Source organism: Chelonus insularis, unplaced genomic scaffold (genome assembly GCF_013357705.1).
Source record: "Chelonus insularis isolate UGA/USDA-ARS -01 unplaced genomic scaffold, ASM1335770v1 contig_25_pilon, whole genome shotgun sequence".
Lineage (NCBI taxonomy): Eukaryota > Metazoa > Arthropoda > Insecta > Hymenoptera > Braconidae > Chelonus > Chelonus insularis.
The window spans coordinates 611,244-627,171 of NW_023276451.1; the positions used below are offsets into that span (position 1 = coordinate 611,244).

Below are 15,928 nucleotides of genomic sequence, written 5' to 3' on the forward strand. Positions count from 1 at the left end.
TTTCTCCTTTCCCCGCAAATCCTTGACAGGATGAGGGTGAGCGAAACACTGTGACCCCCACTCCTACTAGTGCTACTACCACCACTACTAGACACAGCAACAGCAGCGCCGCTGACTTTGGAGTTTGGAGTAAACTCGAATCGTCGTAGGGGAAGAGAGGAGGAGCTCAGCAAGGTCTCAGTCTTCGCGTTGCTGCCCTCCAGCATTCACGCCTACCGCGTCCGCGCTTGGGAGAGAAACCCCTCTCTCGCTTGCACTCGAGCCTGCTCTCGCTTCCACCAACAGTCGAGCGATGCTACTCGGGACTTTAGCACACCAACACCTCTGTGCGAGAGTGAGGGAGGTGTGGGGGTGAGTCCCGGAGGAGGTGTCAATCCTAGCGCTGCTCAGTGACCATCGCGGCGCCACCCAAGTAACACCTCAGTCTCTCCGCGGGTACACCCGTCGCGAATATATCCGTAACTCAGTGTTTTTTCTTCACTACTCGTGACTATTTTCTACGTATATTCTATTTAATATTTTTCAAGTGGACGGTGGAAATTTTTCGTAACGTGTCGGTAAAGTTGACAGTTTTGTGACTATTGTGAATGTTTCAACAGTCTACTGTTTGGCTCAAGCCTTGATGAACGTGCCAGCGTGGCCTGTCGCCGGCCGTCGGACGCAGTGATTTGAGCTGGATTTTTTTCCAGTTTGAACCTTACATAAAAGGTAATGTACAAGTGTGTCGTGAAATTTGTCTCACTATACTAACAAAATTCTCTCAGCTGCATAATATCTCCAAGTTTTTTGAGGATCATATTAAAATGTACAGTGAAAAAAAAATAAATATTTCAACAAGTGTGATAATAGTCAGTGATTGAACGTGAAGATCGTGTCTTCCGTTAATATTTACACCTTTCCAGTGAAATTGACAGATACTTATTACCGAGAATTGACAGAAAATAATTTCAAAAATTGACGTGCTAAATCTATCTCCATTTTCTAGTGAAGTTCGAAACATTTTCAAAATATTCACACGTGTCTAATAACCATAAATATAATATCGTGTCAGTGTTGCAGCTGAATATCATGTAGTGAATTTAAGAGAAAAATTTAAATCAAGATAGATTAATTTGTAAAAATATTTCAATAATAAAATGTTGATATGGAGATCAAGATTAGCACGAACAGTGAAAAAAGAAATTGAAATTCTGCGTGCAAAATCTCGTGAACGTTTAAGAATATGGTGCAGAGATTCGTGAACTTGTTTATTCAATTAAATGGATAATAAAATGTTTCCATATGAATTAACAAAAAATTAAAGTGATAGAATAGAGCAAAAAAAAACATTACAAACTTAGTATATGCATAAACAAAAATACTAAAGTTAGTGTTTGGCCGTAGAAGGCTGGATTGAGTCACTCGAAGAGTAATCTCGCGCGACTCTGTTAACTCGCCCCATCTCGATGAGATTCGAACAAGACACAACGTGCAGGGGTACCCACTGCGCCAGCACTCCGTTACAGGCACCTCAGCGAATACGGCCGAAAGAAGAGGTGGAGGCGGTGGACGGTGTCTTTTCGGCGTCGCAGGACAACGCCGGTGCGTTGTTGTTAGATCAAGACAGGAGACAATTTGAATTGGAGGTAAATACACTTGAGAGTGCCAATACGGGGCTCAGAAGGGTGGCGGGGGGGCCTGGGATGGCGTACCCCGCACCAGCAGCGCCGACTCTTAATCAGCACTCGCCATTTTCCACAATAAGCAGTTCGGCGAGCGGCAACGGCAACGGACACCTTTCATCAAGTCATTTACCTGCACCAGCAGCACCACGACCTACAGATTTTAGTGTTTCGTCACTGCTAACCGCAGCTAATACACATCCATCTCATCTTGGTGGATCTTCGTCTCAAGGAAGTGCATCTCCTCCACCTGGTGGACCTGGAAGTCCGGCCGCTGCGCCTGAAACACCTCCACCACTTAATAATCAACGAGATCATCTGTCTCATCCTTCATCAGCTGAAGCAGCCGCTGCTAATTACTTTAACGCACTAGCTGCTGCTGGATTCTGTAGTCCCGGCGGAGCTCATCTCCCACATAACAATTCACCTGGTGCTGCGAACGCACCTCATCATTTATCTGGAAAAGGACTCCTCAGTAGTCCTCATCATCATCCACAGTTTAATCTTCACGGACTGACACCTCAAGGTGAATTATTTTTTATGTAATTATCAACCTACAAAACTGTTAGTTTTGATCATCAAAACCTCGTTAAAAAATGTTACAATATTGTTCTGGATTTTTTCGGATTCGAATTCTTTATCAGATATCACTGCTCTATTCTTCAGGCGTTAATTGTCTTAGCCTCTTTTAGAAATGATCTACTGAGACACACTTTGGGATAGTATTAATGTGTTGGCGGCAAGAAAAAAAGACTATTTCAATCGGGCTATATAAAAAAAACACAAAATTTCAAGTATTGATGAATTTATTACTAATCGATTTCCAAATAATCTCAAATAAATTGTCAATCATTCGATTAAGAAATATCAATCCGCTATTATCATTAAGCATAATTGAAATATTCATTAGTCCACTGTCATTTTTAAGTAATGCATTAAAATACGTCGCTTTTACAAGATTATTTTATTAAAAGAAGTTTCTTTATAAAAATATCCTCAAAGAAATTGGCTCAATTGTTGTATTAAAAAATGTGAATGATTCAATTTAATCATGAAATGTATTTTTAATGCATTCCTACATCGTTGTATTAATGGGTTATCAAATGATGTCAAATAAATAATTTCTAATTGACCAACCATCTCTACACGCAAAAAATGTATAGTAAAAATTACTCTGAATTTTATGGTAATTTGGTGACACTGCAGGGTGAGGGTAAAAATTACTATGCACAATGTAAAAATTATTAAACTGCATAGTAATTTTTAGAGTAAGATTAGAGTAAAAATTACTATGCAGTTTAATAATTTTTACATTGTGCATAGTAATTTTTACCCTCACCCTGCAGTGTCACCAAATTACCATAAAATTCAGAGTCATTTTTACTATACATTTCTTTGCGTGTAATTATTCCAAAACATTTTTTATAATAAACAAAGGATGGCTGAATATGATGAAAAAATTTAGGATAATTTTTTGAGATGATGGAAAGGCTTGAAGACATGATGTTGAAAGCAAAGGAAAGCGAAAAATTAGAAGCACTATTAGACAGCAATAATTGATGCAGATGCTTGCAAAGTAGCAAACTTTTCGGCATATTAATTTCGTAGAGCGACGCGTGACGCTGGTACTTGGTTTTTTCTAAGTGTTCAGGCTTACAGCCAACTGCTGCTCATAAAATCATGGTGATTAATCTTTGCCGAGGGCGAGCCTCACGCCGTTTGCATTCAAAATGTAGATCCATGTAATCTTTATCAGGGAGACACAATATGTGGCGAAAAAATGAAAATAGTTAAAAAAGTTGGGAAGTATTCAAAAAAGGAGAGCTCGTAAACTGATTGTGAAAGTAAGATAAAGAGTTATACTTTTATGTATCATACTGGTGTGTTATAATGTACATTTTAATGCTGTAAATTGCTCTTATTAAAGTACAATATTTCATTGAAAATTAATTTAAGTAAAAAACTTTGAATTGTAAAGTTAAATAACTGAATAACGTAAAAATCAATTAAAATTCAATTTGAATATTTTATCCTAAATAAAATCACTTTTAGAAATTTATATTTGACCAATTTTTCAATAATAAAGATTAATTTCCAATGATATTCATATAGCAAATAAAATGATGAAAATATATGGACAATTGTTTATAAACGTTAGAATTAATTCTCAAATGAAATATTTGAATTCAGATCAACAAATAATGTCAATAAAATGACATTTTGGTATATTATATTTAATTTATTTCAATATAATGAGAAAATAATTAATTTAAGAAAATACTAATTAAAAATAAATTGTTTATTACCATAATATTTTTTTGTTAAATGTGAAATAAAAAAAATTAACAGTGACATAATGATTCCAAAGGTTAGGATATTTTGAATTTATTTAATAAGTGTATTTAAAGATTTCATAGTGATCTTAATCATTGCTATTTATTAAACTACGTCACATTTGAAATGATATAATTCTATTGCTAGAAATATACGACCGTCGAGATGATCGACGGGTGAAAATGTTCGTGCGTGTGGTCTCTTTGATGAAGCCAAGACCTCATGACTTATCTTCTGTCTTTGCTTATACCCTTAATTTACATCGGCCGTACCGCAAATATCTTTGTGTAAATGCCTTACGCAACAACTATTCTATGAATTGTATAGCGTAAAGAAATCGACAAATGTTATATGTTCGATCAACAACGTGATATGAATTATAATCGAGACGTTATTCAGATATCAATACATAATGGTAGAAAATGTATAACAGTTATTTAATAAGATAAAAAAATCGAGAAAACGAAAATAAAAGTATTAAATGGCATACGTTTAAGTACTCTTTATTTATTTTTTATTTAATTGTTCTATTGATGTATGTAGTGTCAAAAAATATTTTTGTATAATTTTTTAAATGTAATATATTGTTAAATTTACACACACTAAAAGATGTACGTGCATATACATCTCAACCTCATATGAACACTCATTTCCCCGAAGCATGACCGGGCGCGAGTTTGACCCTCGCGGACGACGAACAAATAGCAGACCATCGAAGCAAACTCTTCGGTTTGTTTTGTGTCTCGATGATCGATCGTACATGAAAGCTTATATATCGTCTAAGAGAGACGAACAGTCAAAAAAAATATGCCTAGAAGTGAACGAATCCAGTGATTAACTGCTTCAAATTAATTTTAAAACATTTAGCATTATTTTTCTTTTATTAATTTATTTTTCATTGATTTTTGACACGAAAAAGTCATTCAAAAAAAATATACTCATCATTTCATTGCCAAAAATGTCACATTTTTCATCTAAAATAATCGGGTCATTTCAAAAATAATATGTAATAAAATATTATAACATTCTTCCGCAAAAAAATTATATGCAATTTGCAAAAAATGTTTTAGCAGAGTTAATGTTTCGCAATTGCGTTGTTTAAATTCTGAGCTTGAAGTAGGCAAAAGAAGTAGTATAGATGATAAGTCACTAATATGTCAGTTATTTTCTTTAAAGATTTAAAATGATTTAATAGAGCAAAAATATTTAATAACGTCTTTGTTTGCTTAGATATTTTTTACTTATTGATATAATCCGTCAGAAATGAAGTGGTGGTAGAAAAAAGTAAGCTCGTGTCGATTACTGTATTTTACGATCACACGGTCGTTCGTAAAATTGATATCTGTGGCTTGTTGTTCGTTGGAGATCCCAGGAAGAGTTTTTGCAAAGAAAAGTGTGGGTTTGTATAATAGCCAAGAAATAAGAAGCTACTTGGTAAACAGACTTATACACGGTTTCAACTATTTCTCAATGTATAACTGACGACTCTCTCTTTCTGTTTATGTATATACCTGGGAAAAGTTTTTGCACTTGTTACTAAACGACTACCGGGATCGCGTGATCGAGTCATCCGGTGGTTTTATCTGAATGACAATGACGATTGATTCTATTCGATATTTCAAGTCTTAGTCTTGTAACCATTCACAGATAAAAATCATTTGCTAAGTAAAAAACTCTTTAGCAAAGAAATGATTTTATTTGAAATTCTAAATGTATATCATGGGATCATTTTATTTTTCTGGAACATTGCGTGGGTAATAATGTATTATAAATTATTAGGAACAAAGAATGAAGATTTATTATGTCGTGAAATTATGCATTTCTAATCAGAACATTTTTTATAGAAGATTTGTTATGCTGAATTTGAATGAATGGAAGGCAGAAAAATTTTGTTACTCATGCAGAGATGATATCCATTGTTTCGATCAATAAATTTTACTATTTCTGTGTTTAAAATTCATCTTCTACAAAAAAGTTATATTAAAAAATCAATAAAAGAGCTCCTAAAAATCACTCTATTTTTATTATGTTCTAAATAGTTTTTTTGTCGGAAAAAAAATTCTCAGAACCTCATTAAATAGTTTTGCTGAACTTTAAATTAAGGTATTTATATAAAAATATTATTTCCAAGATTTATGATGATTAATAAGTCAAAGCAACATCATTGTTGGCTGAAGAAATAATTTATCTATTTAAATTTATTCATTGATAATAAATATTGATTAAAAGGAGCTGTAAAAAAATATTCCAATAAATAATTGATTGCCAATTAAACTAAAGAAAATAATAAATTAATTTTTCAGGCCTTGGTCTTGGTCCTCACACGCCGGAGGAAGCAAACGCAGCCGTCCTGGCAGCAGCAGCAGCAGCTCTTCATCACCATCACCAAGGTGGTCCAGGTGGTCCAGCAATGAGGCCATTGAGGTTACCACTTCCTCCAGGCATGATGCACTCATCGCCTCTTCCTCTGGGTCCTCATCATCCTCTTGCAGCTCCTCACCACTTAGTACCACCTCATCATCCTGAAGAAGATGGCGTTGTTGATGATCCAAAGGTCACATTAGAGGGTAAAGAGCTCTGGGAAAAATTTCATAAGCTCGGAACTGAAATGGTCATTACCAAGAGTGGAAGGTAAGATTTCTTCATCAACTCTTCATCATTATTTCCTACTATTTCTCAGAGTTTTATTTCATTTCCATAATTACGTATTTAAAAATATCCGTGATTTCGGTTCCTTTAAATACAACTGTCTTATTGCAATTATAATTGCAGTCACAAATAAGTATTTACACGCGTTACAAGTGAGTTATTCACACATAATTAAAACAAATAAACGTTTGAATTTACAATAATTATAGTGGATATAGTCCATAGTTAATTCTGTCAAGATAAAATCAATCAAAAAATCTAAGTAATTGATCTTAAGCTGTCTAGTTAACATTTTAAAAATGTATATTTAATCGATTAGTTTCACAAACATTCTCTTTTGCACAATCAGCTCTTACAAATGGTGGCTCTTATAGATTACTTTAATAGATGGAAAAGCTTTTGACTCTTCTTTTCTTCATCTTGGTAATTCATCCATCAATCTCGAGAATCACCACCAAACTTCCTCTTGCCTATGTTTGTCTGCAAAACTGTCGAAGTTGTGGTTTACGCATTTAGGCTTCTTATTTTCCATTAAGCAACAAATATCGACTAACTGAATCTCTTGGTGAGTGATCAACAGTGAAAACTTTCGCGAGGTTGATTGGAAACCAAGAAAATCTCAGTGATATGATCTCTGTTCTTGTTATGGTAAAAATACTTACTTTTTTTATTATATACATCAATCACCAAGCATTTCAAATTTCTAACATTCTCTTATCAAGATCAATTTTGCTTAAAAAAGTCATTTCAACCAGTAAATACTTTATCTACATTTCAAATAATATTTCCAACTCTTTACTGATTATTATTCTTTCAATATCCAGCTAAAAATATTTCTTTCAAGTTGTTAAAAAATATACCATTCTTAGAGCATCTTTTTTTTAAATAACTAATGACTTTTTGTTTCAAGTTGACTGAAATAGTCTTATGTCACCAAGTAAACTCTAACTTGAGACTAAATTTATCAACAAAGCTTTTTAACAAAAAGAGAATAACAAATAACAAATGTTAATGTTTGAAAAATATCCAATTGTTGACTTTTAAAAACTTGTTGGTAAAACCAAGTATCATCTAAGAAATTTCATTATTTATACAATGTGTATAGCAGCATAAAAAAACATATGCAATGATAAGTTTTCAGAGTCGGCAATAAAAAGCCTTACGTGTCATATGTATATTCGACAACGTGTATTAGATTGAGTATGTTGTGCAGTTAATATGTTATATAGATCGGTTCGCTTAGACGTTTATTAGTAGTACGGGAAAAGAAAATAACTAGATTGATATAGAGCTTATAAAGTATGATAAAGAAAATGTCTAATATAAAAAGTGGATAGAAAAGGACAAAATGTGAATGAGTGAGTGAACAAACGAGTTGCAAAAGGGCGGTCATGTGCTTGTACATATTTAATGCGCGACGGACAGGTGCGTGCACGATCAAGTGAAAAGGAAGAAAGTAATGAAAATGATGTGCATCAAGTTTCGTGAATACTATGTTGTTACTTTGTTCTATACCAGTTCATCTTGACTCTAGGGAAATAAATAAGATCACGCGACTATAATTTTTCAAAACAATTAACAATTACTATTCGCCTACACTTTGATCAATCAGCTGATATTCAATTTTTTATTTTTTCATGAAGATATGATTCATTTATTTTCTCTTCTCAGGAGTCATTATTTATTCAAATTAATTACTATAACTTTTCTATTATTCAATTATTCTATTCCATCTCATTTAAATAAAACTAATTGATTGTATCAAGTTAAAACTAATTGTCAATTACTTAGAAAAATAATGAATATTTTTTGAAGGGTCTAAAAGTGAATGCAAATGGATACATAATAGCATCAATCTAAGCTTACATCTTATTTCATCTTGGCATGATCAACAAAAGTACAAGATATCGGGTGCATGTCTGAGGCGCAATATAATCTTCCATCAGTATGCTCTAAATCAATCTGCATCGATAAATCGTTTCCAACGCGCCTGCTCTCCTGTACCCCTTCATCCTTTACATCTCTCGCCAATCATCCATATCGGAAATATTTTATGATGCGTCTATGTAATATAAGTATGTGACGGTAATATATACAGATCCATCATCCATCATCAGTTTAAGTTATAGTTTATAATACATGATGCACACCATGTCGGATAATTACACAGGCTGAAAATTGTATCGAGTATCTGAGCAAACTTAGTACCTAACTGACTACATCTCAATACACGAGTCCTGTTCATTGCCTCTTCTTTATCATCAACATATGGCCTAATATACGTGTAAGGTCTCACATGTATACGGTTGGCTCATTCTCACACGATTTGCGCGGTCGTTTTAAAATGGCCAAGTTTCACTCACACGTGTTTGATGTAGAAGGTAGACGTTTTGATGAGGTGTAGAGAGATACTAACACAAAGATGGTGAGTAAATACACATCACATGAATCTGCTGGTGGATCAGAATGAGCAGAGGCAAATAGACCTCCGGGGATGGCCAGAAGTACAGTGAGAATACGAGTAAGAGAGGAGAGAGAGTTTTGGTTTTGATGCATATACATATACGAGTAAATAATGCGGGAGGAGTGAGAGAACTTAAGTATAGGGTTTGGTTAACGATGTTTGTTTTATACATTGGCAGCCTCTTCGAACCTGTAATCTCTTTAAACGAGATATTATACAGAGTCTATCTCACTTGCTCATATCTACTGCTAAGTTGTGCTGTTTCTCTTCATCTTGTGCACGTCTTCATGCGAATATTCTGGTCAGTTGTATCAGTAAACTCAATACAACGACAATCCAGTTCACAACGTGAGCCTTGGGCCCAAAATTACTTCTTTTCCTTCATCGTATTTTAGCTCTCTTCCTCTCTGCAGTCTCCTCACATTCCCTCTTTACCTATACTGCTTACTCAACTGGAACACAAATTGGTGGCTATTCACCAACCTATGTGGGCCTCCAGCATCAACAATATTCAGACCTAGACTACTTTTATTCAGGAGTGAAATAATAGTTAATTAAATCATTAAACAGTATTTTTTTTGTAGAAAAATTATAAGATAAATATTTAAATTTGTAAATTAATTGAGGTAAAAAATATTTATATATGAAGAATAAATTATTAAATTTGACACTTTGTAAATCGTTTATTAAATATTAATGAGCCGTTTATGTTAAAATGATTTATTTATTATTTTCATTTGAGCATCAGTTGAGAGAGTTGGTTAATTGAAAATAATCAATAGAAAATGAATTAATTAAATTTTTTAATAAATGATAAAATTAATTCATTTATAGACTAGTTTATTTATTTGCTGCAATAATTATTTATTTTACAAAAATTATACATCAATTAAAATAAATATCTTCATTAATTTAAAAATCATTTTTAACTGGAAAATTTATTTTCAATCGTATGTTAATTATAAATAAATATTTCTGTGATTTCATTTAGAAATTAAAATAAGAGATTCACTGATGATAATAATTATACACAATTAAACATTATTTTCTATTTAAAAAAAAATGTCCACTTTAAATAATATTGCTTGAAATTCTATATAATTATTCTCATTTTCAATTTAATTAATTAAAAGAAATAGAAGTTACTAACATACAAAATGGTTATAAAATCAAATCTAATTGAAAAAATTACATGCATGTAGTTATTACCAAGTCATTAAGGTCTTTGAAAAAAACTGTAAAAAACGGATTGGAGTTTATACAATAAAATAGAATAAAATAAAAGTATGAAAACGTGCAATCATGTATTTTATTCTAGGATTTACTATGATTATTATTTGATCAATTACTCTATTACCGTCAATGTATAATCTTTTCATCAAACAGTATCTATGCAATTAGCTATTAGTGGAGATCTCAGTGGATATAATTTCCGAGTTGATACAAGAAATTAAAGTGAAGAATACAATTAAAGAGACATTGCACATTTCCTGGCACGCGAAAGCGTAAAGAAGATGAGCTCAGTTTCACAGTGAGTGAGGCGACTTAATCTCTTTGATTTTCAAATCAAATAGACGCTAGAGGATTCCGTGGGGGCAAACAAACCCGTAAAGACGGTGCTAGTGACAAAGTTGTCGGCTCCAGAAAAAGAGAAACAGAGAAAGAGATAGAAGCGTGGGCGCCGGGTAGTAATCGGTTTAACAAAACTTGTCCTCAACCTTGTTAATCTCTCGTCGCTTCTGTCGAGCAATGAATTGAAACGCCTACCGTACGATAAAAATCTTAGATCAACTGTTAGTAGATTCACAGTTGTATAATGTCATCAAAAATGTTTATCAAGTAATTTTAATCCATTATTTACTCATTTATAGATGTTTATTTTCCTAAGGTTTAAACTTCCTGTCGTTTTCGAATTATACAATTAATTTTATCTTGAGTAGCTGAGAAAAGTGGAATTTTTTTTCGTGGATTATATTAACTGACAATGAAGTGGTGATACAACAGTTAATTACTGCTAGATAAGAAGCTAGAGTTGCGAAAATTCTTCTTTAATCGCAAATTATCAAGGTTTTACGTAAAGTAGGATTTTCTTAATAATATCATGAAGTAGATTATTTTACTAATAGTATCAAATGAAAACAAATTGAAATTATTTAAAATAAAAACCTCCAGATAATTCAAGGAAAAAAATTTTTTCTTGTGAAGAAATGATGAGTTGTAACGTTGATTAGTGATCATCAACACAAACTTTTTAAATTCAAAAAAATTTTTCTTTGGAAGGATTATTTTTTAAGTGGCTTATTAGACTTTGCCTGAAGTACTTTTTACTTCGTTTTACTTTATTTCACTCACTCGCCTACTTTCTTCACACGACCCTCAGTCGCCTTATCATTCTTTAGGTTACTAGATCTCACCAACTCGAAATTCCACATTGTCTTTCTCGAAAAAAATTAAAATATTTACAGTTTTGTCGAATGTTATGATGATGAAATTAACCACGTGGTTTTTATTTAAATAAACTTGAAACTCGACAATACAGCAATACTCTTCCAATAAACGCATGCGCTGAAGTAAGTTAGATTGCACTCTGACAATCCCCAAGAGGGAGAACGCAGAGATTGCAACCCTTCGGGTCCCGGCGCGGTAATTAGCCGTAGTGGGGCTACGTTCTACACGCGCGTGTGAGCTTGAAAATCGCGTTTCTTGATTGTGCGACCGAGGAAGCGATTCTGTCCTACGCAACCCTTCTATATTTTTTTGCTCTCGCAGTATAGCTATAGCACACATGTATACACACTACTCTTGTCATTTTTTCTCTCATGTATCGACGTTTCCTACGGGCTTAGGGCGTCGGTGAAGTGGACGTGAAGACGAATAAGCAAAAGAAGCGAGGGTGTGATACATGTACGGAGAGTGGTAAAAATGTATGTGTAAAAAAATAGGAAGGTCAACACGAATGCACGGAGGTCACTGGGATTGTGGTTAAGTATTCATACGTATAAAATGTGTACGTGGATGTACAAGGGCGTATGTTACTCTTTCCTTTTTTTCTCAGGGGAAGTTTCTTTCAGTGGCCCTCGTGATAACTACCACAAATGCACGATGATAATAATCATGGTCGTATCGCTCTCCTCGTCATCGTGTCATTATTGCATACTCCACAGCCAAGGTGTTATCATCAACACATTTTCACCACTACCTTAAAGGATATATTTCCCCTGCATGAATTTTAACACAACCGACGTATATATATCATCGTTATGTATCTACCTTTTTCCATGCACACTCAGCCAAAGTAATTTTTTTCTCACACGTCAAGTTTTCTCCTTCAAGTTTTTGCTCTTATTCATACACACTTCAACATATGGAAGTTAAACGAATTTCATAATAAAATACCTACTTTGTAAACTCGTGTTTTATATTTCATTCTCACTTCCATCTTATCTTTTGGTCATTGTATTTTTATAATTTTTTAACTCATGCACTTGTTTTACGTGAGCAATGCGCTTGTTACTATCATGGATGGCACTTTGCAGCATGTTTCAAGGCAACAATAGCTCGCGCACGCGATAACGAGATAGCGCATCGTGTTAGACTGCACGCAATCGAGTTCTGACCAGAGCACTTCTATTTTATTTGAGATACGCGTTATGATACTCTCAAATACGTAAATTGCTTTTTTTTATTATTATTTTTGTTATAAAAATTATATCTTTTTTTATTATAACAATCATTTCCATTATTACTTTGCAAAATATGAGATCATCATATCTTAATCTGTCACGACACTGGGAAAATATCATCATAGATTTATTTCTCGCTGACATGATAATTTATTTGATTGATTTTGTTGTGATACATGATGTTCAATATGAATATTAATTTCTCGTTATATCAGTACCATGATTTATCCATGTTGATTAAAATATCAAATCCAATAAATAATAGACTTTTTTTTTTATTTACTATCAAGTTTTAAGTTAGAAATTACTGATAAATATACATACAACGTACTTTGTTTTAGATATATTTTATATAATGTTGGTTCAACTTCAATTTAATTATACATCGATAACTGATAATTATGCTTTTCACACGTTAGTATGCTTATCAGTTAGCCTTCAAACAGGTTTGCATTTTTCAGTCACGACTCAGCCTCTAGGAAAATGTGGATAAATACATAAGAAACAAAAACTCTTTTAACGTATATATATAAATATCGATATTTTCTGTACATGTTATTACATGAAACTGTAATAAGTTTATAATTTATATGTTTCCAATCAGTTGATGTCATTTTGTTCTATTCTAGAATAGACACTCTTTGCATTTGTTACACTCCTTATCACAATATAACACGTTGTATCTAACTATATTTATAATAATTTGAATTGCAGTTGCAATGTTGCTACAAGGAGTAGATAATGAAGTGCTAATTATTTAAGTTACCTATAAAAATAATTTATTATACGATGAGCTTCCTTGAAATGTGTTTCTTTGTTCATTCACCGGTTGTCAAACACTCACTTCGTCACTTGTATACATCTGCATAATATTTCTCCTTTCCAAATATTTATGCGGCTTTTTTTTGCTTGATCTTCATCATTTTTTATTCTTGTTGAGGTTGATTAAAATGTGGGGTTTAAATTCGTGAGATTATTTTGAAGGTATCCTCGATATAATCGGGTCTTTAATGTGTGATACAAAGTACAACTTTACATCATCACGTGTTAAACACTTAAATGCTTCACGGTAAAGCGCCCTCACACCCTCCCACGATACTTAGCGAGCTGGAAAGAGTGCCCTTGCATCTTTCTTGACATTACTTTCAATTTTTTATGCTCAAGAACGAGTTTCTAATTTTTAACTTTTAAAAAAAATTGCAAATAGAGTGCGTTTTCACTTTGATGTTGAGTTTTTTACAAACTATTATTTATAAATAACAAAATGTATTTTGTAATTAAAGAGAAATTTAATTTATTTTAAAATTTTTACATTATTTTTTCTTTTAAGACATTAATGAGAAAAAAAAAATTTATTTTGATCGTTAAAAAAAATACTTAATTACCAGCAGTTAATTATTTTTTCAGTGTGCATAAAAATTCATTTTCAAAACATACTAATAAAATTTTTCCCCTTTCAAAATAATCATCGTTCCACCCGATGTAAAGAAAAGACTGAATGATAAGTATGGCTTAGAGTAGTTGTCATCAGTTCGTTAGGCTAATGTATTATAAAACAGTGGTATAATATTCGTCGCTTCAATAATCGTATAAGCACCACGCAATCGTCTCTAAAGTATAACCTTAGAGTTGAAGCAAGGGTTATAGTGACTCGATCGATCGTTACGATGTACTCTGAGAGAGGTGCATGCACGCATATGTGTACTAGTCACGTATATTTACACTCATACTCATACACACATGACGACATTTATATGCAGCAACACATCGAACACGTGTTCCTTGTTCTCTTTACTCCTCCACACGTTGTACTGTTCAGAATTAGCGATCAGGATCTTTCATCGAGGAGTACATTAACGTGTTTTCTCAAGAGGCGTAAGAGGATTCTAATTAATTCATTCAGAATTCAACTGATGGTGTAGACAAAACCTTATGGACTTTGGATATTCCTCACTAATTTTCTCGCTTCTTCTCCGCATATAACCCAGGCCTATTACTAATAGTTTGCTCGCCCGGTTAGTTGACGTGGTAGGTACAGATATATACGTGCTTCTCCACTTAGCATTTATATTGGCACGCCAGTGGCGTGAATAGATAATGACCGTTTTACCATGCTTGACTATCTCAACGCAGTTTTAATACTGCGACCAGTTTCGTTCAGCGTCAAAAGAAACGACTATGCAGGATTTTAAGTAGTCAAGCTAATATCAGCTCTAATCTTTTTTTTTCTCTTTCAACACTTTTTTGTTTTATTTATCATAAATAAATAATTTTCTGCTACTGTTTGACGTGTTTGTTGTTGAAGATTCATTTCAATTATTCACTATTTCGATTTTTTTTGTTATTGGAAAATACTTTCAATTGTCTTGGAAATTTTTATGCTTCGCAGAAATACTCTTCTACATTTTTTGCATTCACTCAAACTCCCAACTATTTATTTTTTTTTATCAGAGAAATTTATTCAAAGAATTTTTTTCAAGACATCAGTATTATACATCAGCTTTCAACGAATCGATTGGTGGAAAAAAATAACGGTTTTTTAGTTGATATGATGAAATAAATAGCGAATAATTAAAAGAATTATGAAACATTCAAATGACCTGTGTATAAATGATAAAAGTGTTTTTTTTAAACACTAGAAAATGTGAATATAAGAAAGCAGACCTAAAAATGAGTCCAATGAAGACGTGACGGGTTTCTATATCGAGCTGAGAGTGAGTGTGATAATCAAAGGGTTGCTGCATGCTTCTGGCCTCCTTTACTTCTTCCACCTCTGCCATCAGAGTAGTTTTTCTCTTTCTCGTTTTTTTCGCGTGCTCTCTTTCTTTCTTTACATGCTTCCCCCAAATGATCGTTTATCCTCCATACAGCTCTCTCACTCTCACCTTCATACTCACACCTTTCTTTCGACATGAAGAGCGACTAAAGAGCTACTGCCCCGGTACCCAAGTATATCACACACGTTTACAGGATGCATTTGTGCATGCACTTTCATGTGCACTGTGTGACTCGACTGCTACACACATCGCCGAAAATTGTGGTTTGAAAGCACCTTTAAAACGTCGATACAAACGAGAAATAATTTCTGATATAAAAAATATCAGTGTTTAATTGAAACAGCAGGAAAAGTAGTTGAT

General features: G+C 33.2%; 1 protein-coding gene across 5 annotated transcripts in view; it reads left to right on the top strand.

Annotated features, from left to right (window-relative positions):
- The first annotated feature begins 213 nt into the window (after nucleotides 1-213).
- LOC118064868 (optomotor-blind protein-like) overlaps nucleotides 214-15,928 on the top strand; it is a 58,624-nt gene continuing 42,909 nt past the window's right edge. For all 5 annotated transcript variants that reach the window (XM_035079772.1, XM_035079774.1, XM_035079775.1 and 2 more), the window contains exons 1-2: nucleotides 214-2,187; nucleotides 6,299-6,626. In XM_035079772.1, the coding sequence (XP_034935663.1) occupies nucleotides 1,446-2,187; nucleotides 6,299-6,626 (1,070 nt within the window). In that variant the 5' untranslated portion in view covers nucleotides 214-1,445. The remainder of the gene's footprint in view (nucleotides 2,188-6,298; nucleotides 6,627-15,928) is intronic.